This window comes from Papaver somniferum, chromosome 6 (assembly GCF_003573695.1).
Source record: "Papaver somniferum cultivar HN1 chromosome 6, ASM357369v1, whole genome shotgun sequence".
In the NCBI taxonomy this organism is placed as follows: domain Eukaryota; kingdom Viridiplantae; phylum Streptophyta; class Magnoliopsida; order Ranunculales; family Papaveraceae; genus Papaver; species Papaver somniferum.
Genome location: NC_039363.1, coordinates 43409813 through 43435880, shown reverse-complemented (window position 1 = coordinate 43435880; position 26068 = coordinate 43409813). Strand labels below are relative to the sequence as shown.

Here is a 26068-nt window from a genome sequence, read left to right as displayed (position 1 = left end):
ATATATTACAGTTTACCAAACGTCTAACTACTTTAGTTTTACAGCACAACACAACAACGCACAACACATCACAACAGAAAAGCGCTTTTATAATAAAATTCATAACAATACCAAACTCGCCTACAAGTCTTACTGAACAACACCAGTTGACCAGGAGTCTGACTCTCAAATAGGAGGTCAACAATTCGAGTCTCCGCTGAAACGTAATTATACTAATTTTAACATGAATCATACGACCTGCCCGTGCATTGCACTGCTCAAGAACTGATTCCAGGCTTCCAGTGATTCGGTGCCTCCAGTCGCCTCGACTCGACTCGATTCCGCAGCACCATAAAATTAGAAGCATAACAGAGTTGGAGGGTTAACAGTTCTTCGGAAAATAAAAACCGAAAGCTAAGAATCGAAAGCTACTTCATCAGTCTCCATCTTATCAAAAGAAATGCCCTCGTTTCCTCCTCCCGGATCTGTAACGATTTGTGAAATCAACCGAGATTTGAGTAAGAAGTTTTAGAAATATAAATCACGTTTTTCCTTTTAAAATCTTTTTAATTCATATTCATCTTCAAGAATATTAGGGTTTCATAAAACATTGTTCTCATTTTAATATTTTCGATACAGTTACTGCTGAAAAAATTTCAGAAGAAGGAGCGAAGGACACATATGGGAAAGTTCTGGGAGTAGTATTTAATCCCATCCAGTTCGAACCTGATAATCTCTTGCCCAATATTGAGCAAGCTAATAATGACGAAGATAATAGAGCTAAGAAAGACCCGTTGTCTTTGCTTACCAAAATCATTTTCCCGCCCACTGATGTAAGTTTCTCTCTCTTTAAATATAGTTCTTGAATTTTGGAAAGCACTTCTTAGATGACGCCTACTGATTGATCAAAATAGTATTGATCTTGAAATGACTTGAAGTACTTGTGTCTGCCGTTTCAGCTTGATCATTGTTTGGTACACTCTCAGAATTTAGGCCATCCACTTTCAATATTCTTCTTTTGTGTTGTCGAATTATTAGTTCATTCACATAATGCTTTAAGTTAATCTCATTAAGAATGGAAGTTTCCTACTGACAATCATGCCTTTCTAGGTGAAATTGCTGGGAGAAATTGATCTCCAAGGAGTAAGTTGGCACCAGCATAAAAATCTTCTGGCATTTATTTCCGGGAGCAATCAAGTTACTGTATGCGATTATGAGGATTCTGGTCAGCATATGTTATTCTTAAGCTTCTTTTTTCACTTGATACTTTTTTGTTTGAATCGCCACATACTTTTCTTGTAAAATTTCATCTGAATAAAACATTTTTTTTCCCACTAGATGGTAAGGATCCATATATTTTAACCAATGAGTCCCAGAAAGACATCAGAGTTCTTGATTGGAGGCCAAATGGGGGGAAAACCCTCGCAGTAGCGTGCAAGTAAGTAGGATGATACTCTCAAGTTCCTAATAAGTGTACCTTCCGTTGCCTCAAATGTCTTTATAGAATAATAGTGCTACACAAGTCTTGATTTCTTTCTTTATCTGAGTTGGGTTTTCACTTTCAGGAATGGAATTTGCATTTGGTCTGCTTCTTACCCAGGCAGTGTAGCCTGTGTGAGATCTGGAATTGCATCTTTTGCTGGGACTCTCTCAAGAGCATCAGGAGTTAGATGGACTATGGTTGATTTTCTTCGCTGCCCTAATAATGAACAAATCAGTGCCCTATCTTGGAGTCCTGATGGAAGATATCCATTCTAATCTCCATTTTTATGTGCAATTAGGATCTCATATTCTCATGTTTATATTGCAATATCTGAATATGAATGCAAAATGAATGTTTGTTTTAACTGCAATACCATTTTTTGTTCTCTTAGTTAGACTAGGAGATTTTTCTTTTTTTTTTCTTTTCACATTTACATTGTGCATTTGATAATTTAAGAGATCCTTGACATTTTCTCACATATCTGGCATCGGCATCACTTGAGAGCTCATCATTCACCGTATGGGATGTTGCCCAAGGTATTAAGGATTCCTTCTCCGCGAGTTTCAGTTTATAAAATGATTAATTATTTGGATCTTCTCTTTTAACTTGTTGTTTTTGTGTCAAAACTTTTGCGTTTTGAGTAAAAACAACTAGCACCTTGTATATTGTGTAACGTTAAACTTTACCGTGCATGTTATAATCCTATATGGGTAAGACCGCTGGCTACACTTCAATCGTGCAAGTCCTTCTTTTGTCAGTTTTGAAAGTTGTAGTATTTGGATTTCAGGTGCTAATGGGCCAGAGTTTAGCAACCTTATTATCTTGTAAGGATTAATGACTAGTGCCATCGAAAGCTGGGATCATAGCTTACTGCATAAATTAATTCTAATAAAAGCAAATACGATGACTCATTTGGTGGCTTGATTTATATTCTCATATTTGTGATGTTTCTAATGATTCTTTTGATCTCCTAGGTTTGGGAACTCCTATTCGACGGGGACTAGGGGGTATATCGTTGCTAAAGTGGTCACCAATGGGAGATTACTTTTTCACTGCAAAATTGTATGTTCCCTTGCAAATCAGACAACCGTTCATTGCAGTAACTATCGAGTATTTATTTTATCTTGTTTTGCGTTAGACACTACATATTGCTGTCGGTCATGTACTTTTTCAGTGATGGAACATTTTATCTTTGGGAAACAAACACATGGACGTCAGAAACTTGGTCTTCCACTGGTGGATTTGTCACGGTAACTGCAGATGATAGTTTTAGGCTTTCCTAGATACGCTTCTTTACTCCTGTTTAATAAATTGATAATTATTTTCTTCAAGATATGTTTTATATTGACTCAATCAAGAAAGCATTGATATTTTAAATATACCAATAATCAAGAAGTTTAAGGCATTCACTCTGCAACCTAGGAAATTGGTTTTGTCTCAGTGCTTGGAAACGTATTACCACGTGGCTTCATAAAAAGATTGTTTAATGTTTATAACTACTTGAGTTACTCATATTTTCTTTTTCCACACTCTATTTATTCAGTACATCTATCAAAATTAAGAAATTTGGGAGGCTCCTGTAAGATGATTCGTTGTAGCAACCACAAATTGAATGAAGTCTTTCTTGTTCTCAAATGTAAACCTACGTATAAGCATATTGAACCCTGGTGTATTTGAGTTAATTATTACGATGACATGTTTTTAACTACTGAAGGGACATCGTTTGGCCCAGCATTATCACTGTAACTGATTCAATTTATTAAGGGTATGCTTCCTAGTCCCCGTTTGATTATGATCTCGCTGATGGTTTTCACTTTAATTAGCCCTCAAACTATTAAACCTTGATGGGTTAGTTTATATCTTTCACTTTTTTTAGGTATCTAGCTTTATGTTATTTGACCTGCGACTATGATCTCTTGAACAATTGAACCCTTGATGCATCTCAAAGTTAGTGATTTATATCTTACACATATATAATCCCTGATTCAGCAAAGATGGTTTATATCGCTAGTTTGCTTATCAAAGTTCTTGAATTATCAGGGTGCAACATGGGATCCTGATGGCCATATGATATTACTTGCTTTCTCAGAATCAGTAGCATTGGGTTCTATTCACTTTGCATCGAGGCCTCCGTCATTGGGTACAACTTCTTGCCTTCCTTTGTATATTCGCCATGAAACTGTGAGTTAACATATGAGCATAATATTAGTACAAATTAGGTCATGGAATGTAGTGATTGAAACAATCAAATATTCCATTGCTTTTCAGGTTCATAAAATAGTATTTTTGTCATAGTTTACTCTCTTTCTAATTTGTACAAATTGGTGTCTGCTTCAGCTTAGTTCCTTCCTAGCTGATCGTACGACTTATTTGCTTCCTTTTTTTTTTTCACTTGGACTTTCAACTTAATCATATCCTTCTGACCGAGACTAACATGTGATTTTGTGCATCAGTCTTGTAGTTCTTTCTTACTGCATGTTGGTCACTAGTTACTTCAACATCATGGGTATCTTCATGCATTCTACGGTGTAGCTTCTTTAGTGGTGTTCTTTTTTATTCAACATTTCAGAAGTCCTCTGAATCTCCCGTGGTTCAGTAGGACTTTTTAAGTTGTTTATTCTTAATCCTCAGTGTTGTCTGGTGCAGTGTCTTTAACTTTTCTTGTGACTTGATTTTTGCAGATGCACACTTACTACCTGTTGAGTTGCCAGAAGTGGTGTCTTTGACAAACAGGTAAAGCTACTTTAACTATTATGTTTACGTGCAGTTGCCTTGTATCTTTTAATTTTTCTTTTGACTTCTCCTATAGTCAATCCAAAGATTTGATTGAATGTGGTTATCTCTATAAATAATATGCAATGGAACTGGAAAGTGATGAATCAGTGAACTTTAGTACTACACTATCAAAGGAAGCGTGGTTTTTAAAAGAGGTCAAGGTAGACCAAATTACACCTTGCTTCTTATGCATTTCTCTGCCCCTAAAAGGGATATGCCACTTAGCCTAATTCTTTGGGAAAGTCATAGAAGTTCCTCTAAGATGTGTGTATTTGAAATCACCTTGTAATTTTCTTTAGTGTACACAACCACTAAAATGTTTTGAATTTTGTGATTATAAAACCCAAGTTGTTGCTGGTCAGATATTCATGTTTCCAAGTCGTTCTCTAACATTAACATGATCGAATATCAAAATTCTTAAATTAAGTTTTACTGTTTTAGAATAGTTGAACCATTTATACATGTTTAGAGTTGAGGCATACGCCTCGAGGCACTGCTTCACCTCTCACCACATAACCACATTTTATAATCTTGAATGGTAAAGGTAGGATGGAGTTAAAATAAAAGCTCGGTCTCTAGAGCTTTATTTCTTGCACTTTCCTCCCGTGCTGTAAAAGGCCAAGGACTCTGTCCATTGGCTTAGGCGCTTGGAGGATGTTTCACCATAATCACAAAGCTTATAGCTACAACAAAGGAGGTTATCACTTAAAAACTTACTTCAAGTGTGAAGGGACTGATATGCCAGCTAATTTTGGTCCTATTAAACTATAAATTAATTGATCGGCACATTCTTCATTACTATTTTTCTTCTTATAACTGAGGTTTATAAGCCTTTTCACTGAGTTTACGGGTATAAGATTGCACCCCTATTACTCTTGAGGACAATATTACGAGCATGTTGGTGATGGATCACAAAGTCTTAGAATTTGGACTGCATATACTTATTGAAAGGAATTTGCCCCACTGGATTTGGTGTCTGATATCCTGTCCTAAGGGTCACACTCTGTCTTTTATGCACCATTCAAGTTTGTAGAAGTTAGTACGTGATCGTCATTGACATAGATTCAGCAACGTTCTCTGAACAATCAAGTTGGATCACAAGTAAAAGAACTCTGAACCATTCATTTTGTTGTGAAACTTTATTTCAGATTGATGAGTTTTAAAAGTTTAATACTGGTAAGGTTTTTCTTTGCGGACCAAATATAGGCCTATGGGAAGATAGGAATTGCCATGTCTGTCTTTCACATCCGTGCTACATTGTGTAAAACAGTATAAGCATCTCTTGATTTGATATATGCATACATGACTTAATAGTTCATTAAAAATTCGGTGTACTTAACTTGTGCAATATGTGCCAATTAGTATTAGAAAATGGTCATGATATGCTAGTATTAGTTAACTCGTTCTTTTTTATGAAGCAGCAAAGGCATTGGGAAGATATCATGGGATGCTTCTGGAGAGCGATTGGCTGTGTCATATAAAGGTGGAGACGAGAAGTATCATGGTCTAATAGCGATCTACGATGTTAGAAGGAGTCCTCTCATTACTGCATCACTAATGTTAGTTTCTCTCTTTATTGAATTTTCTTGAATAGGGATTGCTTTATTTATTAGTTTATGCTCGTGGCATATTCTGATCTATTGTGCTCTCTTGTTCCAGTGGGTTTATTAGAGGGCCTGGAGAGAGTCCGAAACCGCTTGCCTTTTCATTTCATGACAAGCTCAAACAAGGGCCTTTGCTTTCCGTGGTTAGACTTTTCACTCTTATATGCCACTCGTTTTTTTTTTCTTTTATCATATATCATAAATTTTCATTGCTTACTCACTGGCAACCCTTTAGGCTTACAATTGTATTCTTTTTCTTATTCTTATTCTTATCATTGTCATTTTATTTTTATCTTCCGGTAATTTACTGTGTTTTCTGTATGTTATATATTCATATTATTTAATGTTTATTTGTTTTGGAAATAGACATAATTAGCTCTAGTTTGGACCACTAGGTTTGTTAGTTTAAAGCCGCAGTCTTATGTAACTTTTCCTATATGGCATAAATGGTTTTGCGTTGTAATAGTCTGCTGCTCGGGTTGGCATAATTAAGAATGAAGGGAAAATGTTCATCCCCGTTAGTTACAATATGAATAGTTGGTGGGTCTACATTCACCATTGCAACTGGCAACTGAAATCATTTGAAAATTATACTTCTGATTAGTAATTGATGTATGTCATCCTAAGAAGATTAATAACTAGCTAGATATTGTCTACATCTCAGTTCTCTTGCATGGTTGCATGGAAGCTCAGTTTTTGAGTCACCTATTTTGATTTTAATTTTTCCACCTTTGCTTTTCTTTCAATGCTGGATAATGTTTATTGTTTTTTTCATTGGATGCAACTTTCGGTGATTTTTCTTTTTAATTGACCGGTTCAAGATCTTTAACACTGTCACCAATATGATCAAGTAACCGACTACTGAGAATAGAATTAGTATGCCTGTTTTCCATTTTCTTCTACATAATTGTATAATTGTGAACAGCTGCTACCTGTATGCTTCTAGATAATTGATCATGTTGCTGGTGTTGGTTCAGCAAGCATGGCACCACTAAGTTATGACATGAGTTGAAATTTGGACATTTTTTGCTTTGAAAAGATAGTTTTGTTGCCCTCAAAGCAAAATACTGTTGCACACTCATTTTCACAAACACCTCACCTCTCACTCAACAGAAGCACACACATCACTGCACTAGACTCCCTCACACTTGGGAGTTGCCTCACTTTTCTCAACTTGATACAAGTGAAGTCGTAAGAAGCATTTATGTTTGCTAACTCACGTTATGTCTATTTTTTTTTCATTTTCAATGCAGTGCTGGAGCAGTGGTTGGTGCTGTACTTACCCCCTTATATTTCGGTAGCATTTACTTCCTTAGTCAAGGTACCCACTGCCACCTATAAGTCCTAAGCCGAGATTAAGAAATTTTGCCAAGCAAGGAATTCCTTTATTTTGTTGAACTCTATCTGAAAGAGAATATCTTGAAGATGCCCAAGTTAAATCCCTAAATACCATCTATTTCACTGAGATGAAAACTGAGAGCTTTCCATTCACATTGACAAACCTACCATTGCTCTTCATATTTTATTCCTCAAGATTGTGAGTATGACGAGTCACGACGAAGTGAACTGTAAAGAAAGTTCTATTTTCATTTAAAATCTGTGCTCGCTTGCTTGGATAAAATTACGTTTCATCCTGATTCGTTTTGAGAGTTTATGTTTGTTGCTTTATCTCTTGCAGGCTCTAATTAGTCTGTTGGAGTGAGGATATATGAAGTTGTGATCTGTTCGATGCTTCCTTAATAACTAACCAACTGTTTTTAGCATTTTGTTGAATTATTACAAATAGCATATTTTGAATATCATGGGTGTTATTTGTCCCATCGTACTGGCAGTCCATTACTCCATTTCATCCAGTTGGGTGTTATACAAATTGCACTTTTAAATTTATGTTAAGTTTTCTACTTGAAATTTGTGAGTTCTTTTACTTCTCATCGGAATTGGATAGTAACATAAAAAGCTAACCATACAGGCTAATCACCTGCATGGCATTGTGTTTTGCAAATACAAAAGTGGCCTCTATGGCTCTATCTATGTTTAAAACCCTCAATCACAGAGATGTATCTGATAAAGAAACCTGTTTTGAGGCATACTCAATATTTTCGAGGCATACTAAATGATGATGCCATCTAGGGTATCTTTATAAGGGGTGTCTAAGCATACCAAAATTACTAGGTTACGTTTTAATTACATAAAATTACTTAATATCCTTCAATTTAGTTAAGAACTTAAACTAAAATAAATTAAATTATAGAAATACATTTAATTAAATTAAGACTTTAAATTGAAACTAATCAAAACCTAGAATCAGTCAACATATTTCATATTCTTTCTTCCTTCTTTCTTTTTCTTTTTCCATTTTCAGCAGCCGAACCCCCTCCATAAACCCCCAATAATGTATATTAGAAGGTATTTCACAAAAATCCATCTAGATTTTGACAATTATTGCTTAGTTTGGTCGATAGAATAGGATTTCTTTGATTATCAAAAGTTGGTTCGGCCCAAAAGTTTGCGACAAGAACAAACGAACTTAGGCATTTTCTTACTTTTTTTGCTATGTGGAGGATCAGTTCGGCTGGAATTAGTAATTCAATTTTCAACCGAACTAGGGTTCAACGAAGTTCGACACATTCGACTGCTTGAGGTTTTCAGCCGAACAGGTAAGCTTGGCGGAGTTTAATGCAATATAGTTCGGCTGATTTAACTTGTATAGGTTTTAAGCCGAACATCACACTGTGTGTCTCAAACTTTTTTAGTTATTGGCCGAACTATGTTCTTTAAAGCCGAACTTAGTATATACTTTAGGCGAACTTTGAATTATTAGCCGAAACTTATATCAAACAAGCCGAACTGTTCTTCCCTTGAGAAGTTCGGCTCTTATATTTCAACCGAACCAAGTATTGAACACCGAAGAAGTTTGGAAAATTTCATTTTTTTGAGCTAAAAAAGAGAGATTAGACGTCGTATACGAGTGTACCTTTATATTATTAGCAGAAGGTTCTTTATTAATGTATTCGTCCTCTGGATTTGGCTTCAAATCCCCAAATCTCAGAAACCCTATTTTTTTTCACTTCTTCTTCCTCTCTCAAAAACCCACTCTTGCTTAAAAATCAGATTTTTTTTTCAAACTAACTAACAACTTAACTTAGTCAATCATTAACAATCCTGATTAATTATTATTATTAAAACTAATCATAATCATTAACACTAATTGAATGAGGGTAGTTATGCCATTATCAGAAATGGTAGATAAGGGGTGATGATGTTTTCTATTTAGTGACCTTATTTTGGCATTATTCAGTATGCCTCGAAAAAAATAAGTATGCCTCAAAACAGGTTTCCTGAAAAAGTGCATAATTGATGAGCTCAAGCCAGAATATTAGTATGAAACCCACAAAATATACAATTATTGGCCCAAAATGGGATACCTCGTTAGATTTTTTTTTGGCATGAAATTTATTAACCCAACTGGAGTATGATTACACGAGAATATGTTACCCGTTGCTTGTTTTTTCTTTTTTTTTCCTGTAGTTGTGCTGGATAGAGCGTTGTGGGATTTGATGCATTCTGTTTGATTTCAATAATCATTTATGTTATCTCCCATGGAGGTTCGGTATCATAGATTAGGAACCGAAGCAGATTTCTGAGTCCATTTGGAATTACTTTTGGCCGATTCCATCCTGTTGCCGTTCTGGATGCAAATATCATGACGTAAGTCTTAGCTATTAGTGATGCCTAATGGTTGTGTTATTTCTACCATTGTTTTTGCCGCCGGATTGCTGTATATGAAATATGTGCCCGGAATTTCAGGGTGTCATCTAGCCATCTCATCTGTGTCAATCTTTGTCCAATATAAATTAGGTCCAACCCACCGAGATGGTTGTTGATGATCATATGTTGCTTGTTGGGTTTGCAGATGGTGGCATACCGGGTAACATAATAAGAACGATTTCCTTCGCCCAAGCGAATTCCTGCTGCAATTTGAATGTCTATTTATAACGCTTTTGGGTTTGGTTGCTTTTAGCGGTATACACTATAACCCTTATAAAATAATAGCGTCGGGACCGGCAAAATTTATCAATTTATCGCGATATTAAATAATCGCATAAATTAATAATTATTAAATAATATATTAATTAGTTTATCAAAATATTGTCTTGTTTAATTATAAAAAATAATAATCAACAAAATAAACCAATATACCTTATTCCATTGCAAATTTTTTTCGTCATTGTAAGATTTGTTCAATGGATGGCACCATATCGAAGAATCCAAGTGAAGGGTTAGATAATAAATGAAACTAGAGAATTGCAAAATTTAATCAATGGATTGAATTATCACAGTCGAATGAATGTTGAATTTCTTTTAAACAACCCTCAAAAGGATATTATTTCAGATTTGTTAATCAATAAAGAAATAATTCAGAGTGTCATGGGAAAATATGAAAGTGATGATGTGGAAATCGAAGATGAAAGTGTAGTTACAGAGCCACCTTCTCGTAAAGAAGCTATCTAAGCTACAAAGATATTGAATAAGTTTTTATTGCATCAGGAAATGACAATACCAAAAACTGTTCAAATGTTAAGAAAAATCCAAGATGAAATTCAACGTGACATCAATTTTAAGAAATATCAAGTCACAATTGAATTATTCTTTACCAAATTAGGATAAATGTAAAACTAAATTTATATAAATTAGAGAATTATTAATTTATATATTCGAAGGGACCTATAGAAAGCTAAAAAAAAATATTATTTTATAAATTTAGCACGTTGGTCCCGACTCAGGACCGACAAAATTTATTAATTTATCGTGATTATTAATTTATCGCGGATTAAATTATAGGTGTTCTACTGTATCAGTTCATTCCTGGATATCCGGAAAGGACAGAAAATAAAACAAAACAAGGTAATGATAGAGGAACGAGCTTTTGTTTGTAGAAGTTATGGGATTGTCGTCTGGGGGGTCAGAATGTTGGGAGAAATATGAGTGACATTTGACTTGTTTGATATGCGGGTGAGAAGGGTGGTTCATGTTGTTATAGCAACTTGACACTGAAGGAGAATGCAAACAACAGTTTCTGGATCGGTATTGCCGTGTGTGCATAGGTTGGAGCTGGTGAGAGGGATACGATTTAGAATAATGAAGGTCAGTAGACCTTCATTAATTGCTTTCAACAAGAAAAACTGTATTTTTGTGGGACACAGTAGTATCCATAGAAATTGGTGATCGGTAGGAGGTTTTCATGCAATTGATCCGTTGTTTGGGGTAGGTGGATAATTACGGTTTGCTGACTGTGATAAAAGGAAGGTGGCTTAATTTTGTTAGATTACTGCTCGGTCAAACTCGCAAGTTTTGGTATCTCAAGCTTGTTGTTAATGTTAGATGTACAAAATTATATCTTGATTTCTAGTATAATAAAGTCAAGTCTCGGACTAGATTTAGAGGTTGGCAGTTGAGTACCAGATATCACTGAATAACCCTCTGTTGATGGTGGTTTTTAGTATAGGAAGAAAACTGTAAAAATCTGTCTACCTGACCCCGCATCAGAAGTAGTAGACCTTGATATGTCTATATTCCGCAAGGATCTGATGAGTGCCTATGTCTCTCTTCATATTATATTGAAACTCAAGCTCCTAGATGAATTGTTCACTAGTATAGAGCCTAATGAGTATTTAAGCTCCTATCTGCATTACTCACTAATGCCGGAGCCTGCCGAGTATTTATTCTATGCTATGTTCCCCAGCCGAATTCTTGATATTGACATGACATGAAAATTAATGTTCGCTCGCAACTGAGTAGCATGAATTTTCCGAAGTTTCAGGATTAAGATATGCATGGAAATACTCAATTAGAGGCACACAAAGTTATGCTGTCTTCTGAAACATAATTAGTGATTTTGTATGAACGCACAAAATTCACCAGAAATTGATTGATTTTGTGTCAGCCACAAAATTCAATCTTTCTAACCTAATTTTATTAATTTACAAAAATTAGGTTTTTCGCGGTCTGCGCAATATCTCGAACCCTATTGGTCGAGACCAAACCTAGGCAAACTAGGAAATTAATCCATCATAGAGCTAGTAGGAGCAAGATTCTATTGAGAATTGGAAAACAACAAAGAAAACATGAAACTGCGACAAGTGAATGCAGCAGCCAATGGGGCGCGGCCGACCGACCGATTTTCCCTAACATGCGCCGCCTATCACCGACCGTCCATGCCCCATGTTGCTGGCCGCCAGTCTTTTTTCCCATCGACCAATCAAATCGCTCCAAAAATGCAGCCTACACTTTTAATTAAAGGTGGAAGTTGGCTGGTCGACGCTATTAATTTCTCAAGAAATTGAATATAGGCTGCCCATGACAGTCTTAAAATGATCACAGCCGTCAAACTTAGCCGGCTGATCTAATGAGCTTGGCCTTCTCCCGGCATGACCAAACAAGCTCCACAATAATCACCGACCATCCAAGATTGGACGAAAATCTGGGAGCATTTGGTAAATAATTTAAGTATGAGCTACATGCCAAAATTTTCGTATGGCTTTCTAGTATGACATACTAAAAAATCACATCAATCGGATTAACGAGCTAAAAGATACAGTTTAAAAGGCGAGCTAGGTCATGGCTGAAAACTAATAGAATTCCTCCTGAATTCTCCCTGATTTTTACTGTCGAAATTTTTTCACCTTCTAAACAAGCTCAAAACCTAAATATTACCGCGTTAGAAGATAGGAAATTATTTTCTGATAAGAATGGAGGGGCAAATTATGAAAATCCGAGTTCGTATGAAAATTCTACAGCAGTTTTAGTACGAGTCTCACATCTGAATTTTCTGATTTCGAAATTTCACAAATTAACATAAACCGCTGCAAATCATCTCAACCATCTTACTTGGCTAGCTGATTTAACCGGTTTAGATCTAATTTGGTCCGACCAATATGATGTCAAAATGGCTACCAACCATCATTCTCCTATAAGGACCGACCACCTCATCTTTGACATACATGGATAGCTCCTGAAAGCTTCCTAAAGATGGCCGGTCATGCTCTTTTTAACACATTGATTTCCGCGAATAACCAAGACAGGCTCTATAGAACGATGCTTCATGAGCATCGATTATTTTGAGATGCTTGCTTAAAAGTGATGCTTTATATGCATCAATTACAAACGATGTTTTTCAAATATCAATTTCACAATTAACTTAATTATTTGACGTAAGAGCATTGCATGCTATTTCTTACGGCAAGTCTCACAACTTGACTACCGCCGCCTAGTTTGCGCGTGATTGGTCAAAAAAATTAGGTCTTGCAAGCAAGACCCACTCGACAACTTGCTACATATTTTCCACTAAAATACTCGAGGCGTCAAACATGCCACAAACTGGGGGATGTTCATTAGGGTATTGGTCTGACGGTTTACAGTATGCGGCGTGCAACACGCCCATTATGAGAAAGTGTCAGGAAAGGCGGACGGTTGATAACAATAAATGAGTAGTTGGTGTAAAGCTTAACGGTCTTCCCTTAATGACAAGGACATGGTTTTCACCACATTTACACGATCCCCACTCCACTACTTAACCACCTCCACTTCCTATGAATCAGTGTGTTCAACTATGACTTGTATAAATAGGTTTTAAATATATTTCAACTAACAACAGTTATCAACACAAGTATCCAGAAAACATCAAGAACTTATAGCTTACATTCCGCAAGCAAGTTCCACATTCTGATACAAGTCATAAAACAACCACACCTTCAGAGTTAACCATTCTGATCTCAACACCTTCCTCGCTTCCCTCCCTAAGATCAACCCTTCTCCTTCATTTTGTGACCGAAGCAAGTCTGGAACGAAAATTTCTTGGTTTAAGACAGAATTGTACAGGTTGATCTCTCGAATCTAAAGTACTCCCGTGCAGTGCATTTGTTTAGGGTTTAGATTCTTTTCTCGGCGGCACACCCAAATTTACCATTTCTAGCAGAATTAGTTTTTACCCCCAAACACCCTCGAAGATTGAAGACTGAAGATCAAGCGAAGACATTTGGAGAACTTCATCAACAAGCGGTATGTGTAGACTTAACCATTCTATTTACTCGCACAAATTACCATTCTATCTATATGAGACTATGTTGTATGACTTCTAGTATATTTAATGTTGCAAAGAAATGTCGATTCAAGCTTGTCTTGTTAAACATCCCGAAATATGATTCAAGCAATGGATATTCATAGGTCCTTGGAAATCTTAGTTTGAAACAATTTATTGTTCAATAACTATGTTTGTGTCGTATGGATCATTTGGAAATTTTTCCAAGCAATGATGTTTTATATCCATGGAAATTTGGGAACGTCTCAAAACATCAAAAGAGAGTCTCAAGAACTTATAGAATCTATACTCAGGGAAGGTACACATACCTAGTACGCGTAACTTAAGATTCTGAATTCAAGAATGGGGGACAGTATACGTACCTAGTACGCTTACTATATTGATCTGAGTTCGTGAACAATCAAGCGGCACACATACCTAGTGTGCATACTGTTGGCCCATGAGTTTCATGAACTGGTGGTACGCATACCGTTTCACATACCTACCTAGTACGAATTTGCATATGCCTATAGATTATTTTTTATCAACGTGTTTGTCGTTGCTACAACTCTCATAAACACGTCTAAAACATCATTGATCACTAAAAAACTTGTATTGTGCACCATGATTCAAATCTTAAGTGTTTAAATGAACATGATATTGCCTATAAGTTCAAAAGGCATATTTGCTGAGAACTATCATTAAATACGGTCCAGGTACCAGAACATAGTGTATATTCTCCTATGTGATTTCAAGACATATTTCTCACATGTTTATATAGACTCCTTACAAGAGTTCCATCCAAATAGAAAAAGTGTTTGGTTGAATCTCAAGTTATCTTAGATTGATTTCTAAGAAATCATAGTATTGAACATCTATAAATAGAGAGACTCTATCAACTGGGAAATTTAATCCCTGACATTTCTATGTCCTAGATGTTTGCTAGAGTTGTCCTCCACTGACTTAGTTTTCCCCGATAAACATAATTAGGTGTATGATAAATAGATTACTTTGGGATAGTGAAGCTAGGTCCGAATATCTTTACCTTGATAGTTCGTGTATCATGATCTTGTTCATTATATTATCGAGGTTTTAGTAATCTCTTTCAGGAATGAGATAGATAGGAATCGCGAAGTTCTCTTTGTCTCAGACTTTATGATTTCTCAAGATAGATATCTGAAAAACTATTCTTAAGCGATTAGTTTTAAGGTTGTTCTTGGGAGGTGGTTAAGAACCTAGGATTCTCGGATAGATGAGTTTAAATGTTCCAGATTTGCGAGGTTTGCAAGCTTTTTCTATTACAGACATATTTCCAAGATGTTAGAGCATTTTTTCGGTTGAACCCACCAAGTATTGGTATGTCAAGATTGGTTGTCATATTTTAGTTTCAAAACTCAAAGTCGTTTGATTGGATTACTAGAGTCAACTTTGTTAGGTTATAATACGAAGTATAAATGTTGAGATATACAAGTATTACTCTGAAGACGTATCGAAATCAACGAACACATCATCATTTTATTTTTGGTTAGTAATACAAGACTTGACTTGTTTCCGTTTCTATTTATATTACTTTCAAGTTGTTTAGATTAAAAACATAACATGCAGAGTTATATATATAAAACTCTAGTATTAGAGACTTGATCATTTTATTATGATCAAAGTGTCAAGGAAGAATATACAAGTTGTATCACAACTTTGGTATATTGAATTATGAAGTATAACGAATATCTTTTGAACTTCGTAATTGCGACATAGACACTCTCTATATAACTTGTTACTAGATTGTGCAACAAACTTAGGATTGATTTCATTCTAAAAACACTATATTTGATTACATGAGTTTAAGAAAATAGACTTACGAAACTTGTTTTGTAGTTGAGAAAAATCAATAGATTGGTGGTCCAGTTCCCATTAGGGATCAATAGAAGGACCGATCTCTATTTGAGGATCTCTAGCAGGACCGATCCCATGGAAAAACCGATTTCCAATACCACGTATACTTTAGGGTTTGTGCGATTTCGGAAGTTGGGTATGCCAAATAGGAAACTTCGAGATGTCGACATTGTGAGTAATTTGAACATGTGTATAAATATTACTCCCTCCGTTTTTGGAAAAGAGATACTTTCACTTGTTCATTTTAGCCTAAAAATAGCCCAAACTGAAAAATTGATAGTATATGTTTTCCAAAAATGGAGGTTGTAGTGAACTCACTACAAATTGGATTATCAGGAACAGTTTGAGTCTCTAAGCATAGAGATAATTTGGGATAGATAGAGGGAAATAGAGGATTAGGAGAAAAATTAGATGAATTAGGGAAATAAGAAGAAGAAGACATTGTTACAGATGAGAAGTTGCAGAAGCAAATAGATAAGAAGATGAGTTTTACATTATTCGTTGATAATACCAAAGAGAATTACAGACTCATTACACACTAGGGTAATCTCCCAGCACACGTGCTAAGCACACACACACACTAACTAATTACTAACTACACCTAACAAGGGGTGCCCCAATTGGGTGTCCCATAATCAGACATACTAGTCATGAGGGACATGACAAATACCCACCCATCCAAATCATCCTTGTCCTCAAGGATGGAGGATAAGAAACACTCTCGATCAATGCAGACCCAACTACTGCCACTATAATAAGAATTTGACTTCGTCCTGACTTCAAAATTGGCGCGGCAACTGATGCAGTAAGCAAATACCCCTCTATGTAGGTTACCTTTTGTTGTATGCTGGGTATGCAAGAAATGTTTGGATACTGCGCCACTGTTAGTATCTAAAGGATGATGGTTCTTCTGTTGTAACAAAACTAGCATAAAGAATTGTAGCCTGTGAAGAAAAATATAGACCACAGTCTTCATAGTTCTACCAAAATCCATCAAGACACGGCTCTCTGTTATGCTTATTTCTTTAAAACTGAAACTCCCAAAAACTTTAGTGGTGACGGCTTTGCAGGCATGAACAAAAATCGCATTGTGTATCCTCATTGTCATTATTTCCCAGGCACATTGGCGACGAAAGATATTCGCATGACCCTTGAATAGCACCATCAATATGACCCTACCTCTGAACTTGTGCATAAAAATTATTGTAGCTTGGATGCAGTCAGCTGCACTTCTATAATTAGCTATGTAAACGCTCTCACCTCCGTAGCCCCACATAGCTCCAAAACCAGTTAATTAGCGAAGTATCGCGGAAAATCCCGACAAGGAGCATTTTCACCGTTTTCAACCTTTGCTTTATACGCCTGACACTTCAGTTTCCAGTAGTGACGGTAATGGGAGTAATAAAATCTTCAGTCCCAATCTCTCTATGCCAGGTACAATACCAGTAAGATGTGTATCATTTCCCAGGCCGGTTACAGTTTGAGGATGGATCTCATAACTCCAACAGCAAATGAAGAAGAGCGTAACAAGACTGGCTAAGAGTGTACTGATCATCAACATGTCTATTATTGTAATGCCCTGTATAACCCGTTGTACTGCCTTACATCCGACCTCATCACCAATTTTAATTCCCCAACTAAATCTGTAGATAATTGCATATAAGAATGTTGATCCTGTCCAGATTCCCACTGTCCTGACAAACAATTCCTTCCAACTAACAATCCATCCATCACTACCACAACCCATACAACTATGTACCCCAGATGGCTCGATGAAAACCCAAACATTACTCATACCACTCATACATCCAGGAAGGAAGAAAATGAAAACAAGTTATGATAAGCAAACCAGATGATTAAACTCACTGAGTACCTCCTTCCATACAAGTAGCCTAACCTTAGCTACATCTTTCCGGAAAAATTGAACAAGCAACTTGCTACCATCACACTTGTATCCAATTTTAACCAGCAAAAATATATTCAAATTTGCAACTAATAGTTCTGAACCATAACCAAGTTCTAAAATCATCTTATGAACAACTTTGGCATTGTATGTTTGCATTAAATTTGACCCATGATGAACAGACAAACCAGAAGTAAGTAAACCAAAACTGAAGTTAGAGTTGTTTATAATGTAATAAGAATACCTTGCTGTAGATGGTGGATTTTCGACAAGGGTTAAAATCGTAAAACCATAATTATACATGCTCCTGATCCGGCAATCAGATGAATATTGAGGCTCATGTCTTTCGTTGAAGCATGAAAGCTCATGCCATAAAATCTCCGACTGAGAAGGCTATATCTCAGAGTATATGTAGATGTGTAGTCTCCCAGCTGAGGCAACGACACATCTCATGAATACTGAGCAATATCAGTAATTATTTCTATATAGAATCGAAAGATTGGACGGCTCCTAGACAGCGTTCCTGCTAGTATAGAGCGACAACGTCTTCAGGATACAACAAGGTTTTCCCTGACTATATAAAGGAAATATGACGTTTCAACAAGCTCATATTTCTCAATTCTCAGATACTTAATGCTCCTAGATAGCATGCCTGCTAGTATAGAGTCGTCAGTTAATTATCTATAATCGTTAACTGAATATTCAACAATATTCTACGATTCTTAGTAATATTTCGTCACTTCAATTTTTGGTTCTTCCCAGCAGAATTCCACGGGTTAGTGATAAATATTCAACGTGCGGGCATTTGAGCAGCTATCGAGTAAGCCCCGACTAAAATGGTGCAAGTGTACTCAGCAATAATGCACAAACGAGCACCTGAATGCGCAAACGAGCATTCTGAAACACGAAGGAACGATGAACCTACGCAAAGTAGGAAGAAAAAAAATAATAATAATAAAATATTAGCAAAGGCTCCTGGAACTGGGCCCGCCGGCCAGCCAGTCACGCCGTGGCCAGTCCCACGCCCAATTTTATATTTTATCATATTTTATTGTTTTTCCCCGATCTCATGAAAAATCTCTTCATTTGAACAAATCTCCTTCGCCTCAAGGAAATTCTCTAGTCTCATGGTGTTTCCTCGTATCAAAGAAATAATAAAATTAGGAAAGGTGTCGCGGGACGGGTTTACTAGCCGGCCGGTCATGCCCTAGCTATGGCCGGTCCCACACCCCATGATTCCTTATTATTTTATTATTTCCCTCATCCCATGAAAATTCCCTGATTTTATGATATTTCCCTCAACTCATGAAATATTATAAATTAGGGAGAAAAGGCGCACGGGACACGAGCTCATTGGCCGGCCGGCCATGCCCTAGCCGTGGCCGGTCCCACACGCCCATACCTTATTATTTTAATAATATTTGTTTCCTCATCTCATGGAAACTTCTTCACTTCAAGGAAACTCCCTAGTTTCAGCAAACTTCTTGAATTCATGAAAGTCATGAAAAATAATATAAAATTAGGGAAAACCTTGGGACCGGGCCATAGCCGGCCGCTCATGCCCTAGCCGGTCCCACACGCCCTTATTTTTTTATTATTATTTTTATGTTTCCCTCATCTCATGGAAACTCCTTGATTTCAACAAATTCCTTGGTTTCAACAAACTTTTTGATTTTATGATATTTCCCTAAAATCATGAAAATATTATAAATTAGGAAAAAAGTGCCTTGGGACCGGCTCCTTGGACGGCCGACCATGCCTTGGCCATAGCCGATCCCACACTTCATGATTTCTTCATTTTTTATTATTTTCCTTCATCTCATGAAGTTTTCTCGGTTTCAGCAAAATCCCTGATTTCTTCATATTTTCTCAAAATGTTGCTCAAACGCACACCGGAAAATATCGAAACTCTCAGGACTGAGACACAGACATTATGTTGACGCGGTCATGTCTCCTTGACCGACCAAGGCCGTCCCTGAGGCTTGCAAATAGCCGGTCCCACGTATTTTAATAATTTTGACCTAATTTGCTCAATTGCTCATACTGGGTCCAAACTCTTCTCAAACAGCTGGGAGTTTGTTCAAACAACCATCAGCTAGTCCCATGACCACCAAGGGCCCGTTTCATGATCCCTTGGTCGGTCCCTCATATCTCCATAATCAGGTTCTGACGCTCACATGAGCACTTTTGGAAAAAATGATTAAACCAGCATTTAATCATCCTTTCACCAACTGATCTTCAAGAGACTTTGGTATTTTGCTCACTTGAGCATCTGGGCGCTATATGGTCGGTTTATCATCCCCTGTAGCTGGTCCCTACTTCATTTTCATGAATGATTTTCAATAAATCATCAATTTATCATCAATCCGGCAATTGATCAAATTAAGGTTTCGAATCCAGAGCTCTGCAAAACATAATTTTGAGCAGATTCAAACACTAATAATTTTACGTTGATCCCGTGATCAACACTTTAATAATTATGCTCGGCTCATATGTCAATATCTTAAATTGACGTTTGCTCAAACGAGTAATATTTGCTTAGACGAGCAATATTTGCTCAATTAAAAGAATATTGGTTCAACTATCAATATTCGACGATGTCAACAATTCATTAAACGAGCAACATTTGATCATACGGGAAATATTTGTTCAAATCATGAATATTGGCTCAACTGTCAATATTCATTAACTCATGCGAGCAGCATTTGCTCATATAAGCAACATTTGCTCATACCATGAATATTGGTTCAACTATCAATATTTGCTCAGATGAGCAACATTTGCTCAGTCCATAAATATTGGTTCAACTATCAATATTTGCTCAGATGAACAACATTTGCTCAGTCCATCAATATTGGTTCGACTATCAATATTCAATAAGTAATCATATGAGCAATACTTGCTCAGTCCATGAATACTGACTATTAATGTTCAACAGTTTATCAAACGAGCAACATTTGCTCGTACGAGCAATATTTGCTCACCTTAACAATCAACGTAATTATATCCTCGTCTCAACAGACACGTTCAATTCATGAGTCTCATAACGTTTGCAAATTATGTTCAACTCAGCAATAAAAGGACCCATCGTCCCATAAAGTCAGCAACCGACTAACTAAATACACGTCTGCCTTGCAGACTCCACATTCACGAGACATCAATCGTGTCACATGGGAGGATATTAACTAGGATTTATCTCTGGCAGTCTACCGCACGTGTGTTCATACACACGATAAGAATGTGATCAAGTCGTGCAATCAGTTGGAGGAGTTAGCAAAGTAGTGGGTGGAAAGTTAACCAAGTCTCCGCACGATGAGCAACTGGTTTTAACATGATTTTACACTTCCCCATTCTTTGACTCCCGCAACTGTCACACTTCATGGGATCATGGTGTTTTCAATTTAGCAATATAAAAATTCTCTGAATCCTGATTGAAACGGACAAGAATTTCTCAACAAGTTCACACAGACAATCTTTCGTCTACACGAACTCATCGTCTGAGCAATCGCTCTCAACTGAGTAAAATTCAATCATTCAGAACTTTCTTACGCAGAATAAAAAACACACCTACAATCTCGATCACCATTGATCTCACATATTTCTCAGCTTCCCTCCTACAGATCAGGCCATCCTCTCTTGTGACCGAATTGACTCTGGAACGACCATTGTCTTGGTTTAGGCTGGAGTCCTATAGTTTGATCTCTCGAACTTAAAACAATCCCTTCTTGCAGTGCATCTGTGTGAGGTTAAACATTTCGCTCAGTTCAAGGAGTATCCTCCGCACCATCGTCTCCTCAATCCCGTAAAAACCAGTAAATCGTTTCTCCCCATCTACAGATTGGCGACCACAGTGAGAGATTAATCTCTCGGATGCAATCTCACATTCTCACAAATATGGATGGTCTTAGGTCTGGGTTAGTTACAGGTTCCAACACAAACGACGCTAGCACTAGCAACAATAACAATGAGGATATCCCGGAAACCAGTCCGGCCTCTAACACTGACGGTGGTCACATTATTCCTCCTCACGCTAACATGGAAGGTCATACCTTGTTCGGTCGACACCCTGAAGAAGTCAGGTGGAATCCACCACCTACCATGACTGATCTCATCAAGGTGCAAGAGACTCTTGCAAAGAACCAATTGACATGGCTGCAAAACAGAAGGATTTATTCAATCATCTCAAGACTTTCACTGACAAGATGTCAGAGAAGACTCAAGGAAAAGGAAAAGAAAAGGAAGCATCCTTAGATGCTGATCCAGAAGTAGTTCCAATTCATACAGTAGATGACAGGGAAGTATGCAAAGCTGCAGACGATCCGTCAGCGAAGGAATCATCAAATTTCATTACTCGGGAAGATTTGTAATGCGTCTTGGAGAACCATGGAAAAGACAATACATCACATGTCCATCGTCACCAACCTCCGTACCCTGCTGCTACACAAAGGATTCCTCTTCCAAAAGTTTATACCTCTCCAACCTTCACTTTGTATGACGGAACAGGCAATGCTCGGGAACATGTTTCTCGGTTCCTAGAATCCTTGGGTGAACATGAACATAACCATGTTGTTCGCCTCAAAGAATTTTCAAAATCCTTGAAAGGAAGAGCATACACCTGGTACAACAACATCGCACCAGGAACTATCAACAATTGGAGACAAATGATTAACGCTTTCTACAAAAAATACTTATTTGTGTCATAGCAAGTTACTCTCTCTGATATTGAAAGAATGTTTCAGAAGAACAATGAACATCCCAATGACTACGTGAAGAGATTCAGAGTTCAGGCCCTAGACTGTCATGATCCAAACGTCACGGAGCAACAACTGGTAGACTTGTGTATCAACGGCATGATCCCGGTCTATAGAGCTTTATTGGAAAATCTTCGTTTCCACACTTTCTCAGAGTTTCATGAAGCGGCGAAGAGATCGGCAACTACTGCACCAGCTTTACTGGAAAGGAAAAAAGTTATAAAGGCCGAGGAACCACGGGACGTTCGAGGTAGTAGACGTATGATCAACAAGCAGTACAATCTCCAGCCTTCCACAAACACTATTGCAGAAGGGAGCAAACGAAAATCCGAACCACCGTGCAAGCATACCCCCGCTCCTTCAAAGGCACAAAGAAAGGATAAGCAAGATGCACAAGTCCCTGAGAAGCATACATGAGATCCTGATCAAGACGCACCTGACTTTCCCCTTTCCATTGAAGAAGTGATTGAGCACCTGGATGCTTGGATCCAAGATGGTGCAATCAAGTTGCCATATGTCAAGAAAGAACCAACTGAAGAAGATATGGAAAGTCCGCGTTGCTGTCGCTTCCATAGGTTCGTCAATCATCCCACAAGTGATTGCAGAGTTTTGAAACGCATCTTCAGAAAAAAAAAGTTGAATCAGGAGAGATCAACTTGGGGATTGAAGGAGTGCACAGAGACCCTCTCTCAGTCGTGACTTTCTCCATCTCTGAACAACCAGTTAAAGAAGCAGTTCAGTCATTGATCGAGCATGTCTGTGAATTGCTTTATCTGTCGAAAGCGCAAAGAGGAGACATGTTCATGGCTTTGAACCATATATTATCCGGAAAACGTTTAAGGATTCCAGAAGTATCTCCTGAGCCTCCAGCCACTGACAAAGAAATGTCTAACTGGGGACTGCTCACCACAATGTATATCAAGGGAAATGAATTCAAAAGAGCATTCGTTGATGTTGGTACTTCCAACAACATCATTCATTTGAAAACTCTCAGAGCTGCTGGCATCACTCGACAATAAGATACTCATGCTCCCATGTCAATCAGGGATCACGAAGGGACACTCAGAGATGCGTACGGATACATCACTCTTAAGGTCATGGAAAACTCGGTTTGTACTGAAGCCAAGTTTTACATAATCCGGGAAGATCCAAGATATGACATGATTCTTGGACGACCTTGGGTTCATGATGGAAAAGTGGCTCTAATGCCTTCAATTGAAGAAAGCTCCGACTCAGAAGAAATAGAAGATATTCCGTCATTCGAACACATGGAGGAAGTTAAAGCTTTGGTGGAATTAGCACAGAAACCTGGAGAAAGTGCACACTCTTTCATCGAAAGTTTCCGAACTCAGGCAAGTCTAATTCCCCTTCATGGGCCTATACTACCAATGTTTAATTATGTTGTTATGGTTCAGGGACTTCTTCCCACTAACAACTTAGCAATCACAAAAAGCTACGAGTGTATATCTTCACCTCAATAATATTACACCAAATGGTTGAGCACAGAGCCCCATCAAATCGATCATTCTATCAAGAGGTTAATTGCTGAAGATATGGCTAAGCATGACAGACAGTACTCTGGATACTCCCCTTTGCATGAGTGTCCATATGTGCCACAACCTTGGAATCCCGCCACACGAGGAGTTCCGAATCAACAAAATATATTCAAGGCGCGGACAACTAAACCTAACAAATTTTTTGAAGGAGATATAGTTCTCAAAGCAACCCAGCGCAACCTCCACTCCGCAAGAAATTCCAATTGGGAGGGGCCATTTGTGGTTGCTAAGTCCATGACCGGGGGGTACTACAGGTTGATCAACATAGATGGTAGGACCCTCCCAGTAATCCATGAAAATTGGCTTAAGGCATTTGACACCTGAAGTTATTGGACGTCTGAAGTACTAGGCGTTTGAGCATTCATGACGCCTGGGATTTGGCATTTAGGATTTTCTTTCATTGTATTTTCATTTCTCCAAAAAGTTTGCAATACTTTCATTCAGTATTTAATTCAGCAATTTATCAAAATTCAGTTCATTTTACTTAAAGAAAATCTCTATCAAATCCAAAAGAAAATCCTCAATCATCTGCCAGTCCAAAACCAATCAATATCAAAACCAAAATAAAACCTCACATCTCCCAGAAGTTCAAGAGATTATGATAAGAAATCAAAGGAATTCAGCAAAGAAAGACTTTTGCTCCTCTGTATCCTTCAAGATTTGCAAAGCCGCCTTCTCCAGGTTCAGCGCCTCGGTCATCTTAGCAATCTTTTCCTCCTTCTCCATCATATCATTATTGGGAAAGGGTATGTTATTCTCACATGAATCCTTAATAGCATTTATTTTCTTATGAAACCACTTCATGCTGAAGCCAAGTCTTTCAGAATTCTCCAAATTGAACTCCCAATCAAAGAGTACATCTGGAGTCACAATATTTCTAGCCCTGACGCATATATCACTTACAACACGTAAGATGACACTTACTTGCATTGTTAAAGCATAAGCACGTACAATATCTCTAGTAATGATGATGTGACTAAACTTCCTCCATATATTCTCGTACAAGCCTGCATATCCCATAGGAACGCTGAATCCACCAACTAGTTCATGATATGAGAGTGATGCATCAAATGGAGGATCAAAATCAACTCCTGCACTTGGATATTCATGAACCACTATGCGATACTCAATTACTGGAGCAACTTCTACAGTCATGGCAACAGTTTCTTCAGCCTCCTCTACTTGTGGCTCGGTTTCTTCTACTACTGGAGTAGCAATAATCGACGATTCCATAACTTCAGTGACAACCCTCTCATGGAATTGAAGTGCAGGGATGGTTGTCTCTTCATCAATAGCTCCATGGTTGATCGCTTTATCATTATTGATTTCAGTATCCCCAACTTCGCTATATGGTACCTAATAGGAAGATTACATGAGGTTAGAGCAATCTAGACATGGAAACCAAATACGATCATAAAATACAGCATACAAGCATTCCAAAATCATCAAGGTTCATCATTATTCACTGAAGAGGCGAGCAAATAGCGTGAAATTCATAAAAACACGTTTTACGGCAAGCTCGTCTGAAGATATTTTACTATGCCCTGTACAAGACGACAAACTGGGAGAAATATAAGGAATCTAAGGATGAGTTATACACCATTATCTTCGTATGGATTTCTTCTACAACATATCAAAATTTCATAACAATCCGATGAACGAGCAAGGAGATGTGGTCAAAACATTGGACAACATGCAGTCTGAAAAAGTTCTGAAAGTCTCCTGGAAGTTTACTGTTTAGCTGATTTCGGCCTCTAAACGTGCTCAAAACTTAAAAATCTTCATTAATAAAGCTTGGTAATCTTCCGGGATTGAAGATACACATGCAGACTTTGAAAATATGACTTCAAATGAAGATTTTATCGTGTTTTCGCCGAAAGACTGAGTTCTGAATTTTCTGGTGACTTATTTCGGCAAAGTTTTCGTATATTCACATGGATTATTGTTCACACATTCATAAATCAACAAGTTTATGCTTCCATGGATAAATCACAAGAGAAATACTTACTTGGGTGGGCTCTGGAGTGTTCAAAGAACCAAAATTGCT

General features: G+C 37.4%; 1 protein-coding gene across 1 annotated transcript; it reads left to right on the top strand.

Moving 5' to 3' along the window:
• The first annotated feature begins 333 nt into the window (after nt 1–333).
• On the top strand, nt 334–7749 carry LOC113287412 (aladin-like). Its single transcript, XM_026536160.1, has 14 exons — nt 334–497; nt 619–812; nt 1090–1204; nt 1318–1417; nt 1545–1724; nt 1940–1998; nt 2437–2524; nt 2637–2712; nt 3503–3602; nt 4144–4195; nt 5659–5796; nt 5897–5984; nt 7095–7162; nt 7520–7749. The coding sequence occupies exons 1-13, from the start codon at nt 440–442 to the stop codon at nt 7140–7142; spliced, it is 1296 nt and encodes a 431-aa protein (XP_026391945.1). The 5' UTR covers nt 334–439; the 3' UTR covers nt 7143–7162; nt 7520–7749.
• Nucleotides 7750–26068: the final 18319 nt, after the last annotated feature.

Bases quoted from the DNA above. Each gene is read 5' to 3' on its own strand.
- LOC113287412 (XM_026536160.1), top strand. From the start codon at position 440: ATGCCCTCGTTTCCTCCTCCCGGATCTGTAACGATTTGTGAAATCAAC. The intron at 5,797-5,896 runs GTTAGTTTCTCT...CTCTTGTTCCAG, and splicing joins CTCATTACTGCATCACTAAT to TGGGTTTATTAGAGGGCCTG. The intron at 5,985-7,094 runs GTTAGACTTTTC...TTTTCAATGCAG, and splicing joins AAGGGCCTTTGCTTTCCGTG to TGCTGGAGCAGTGGTTGGTG.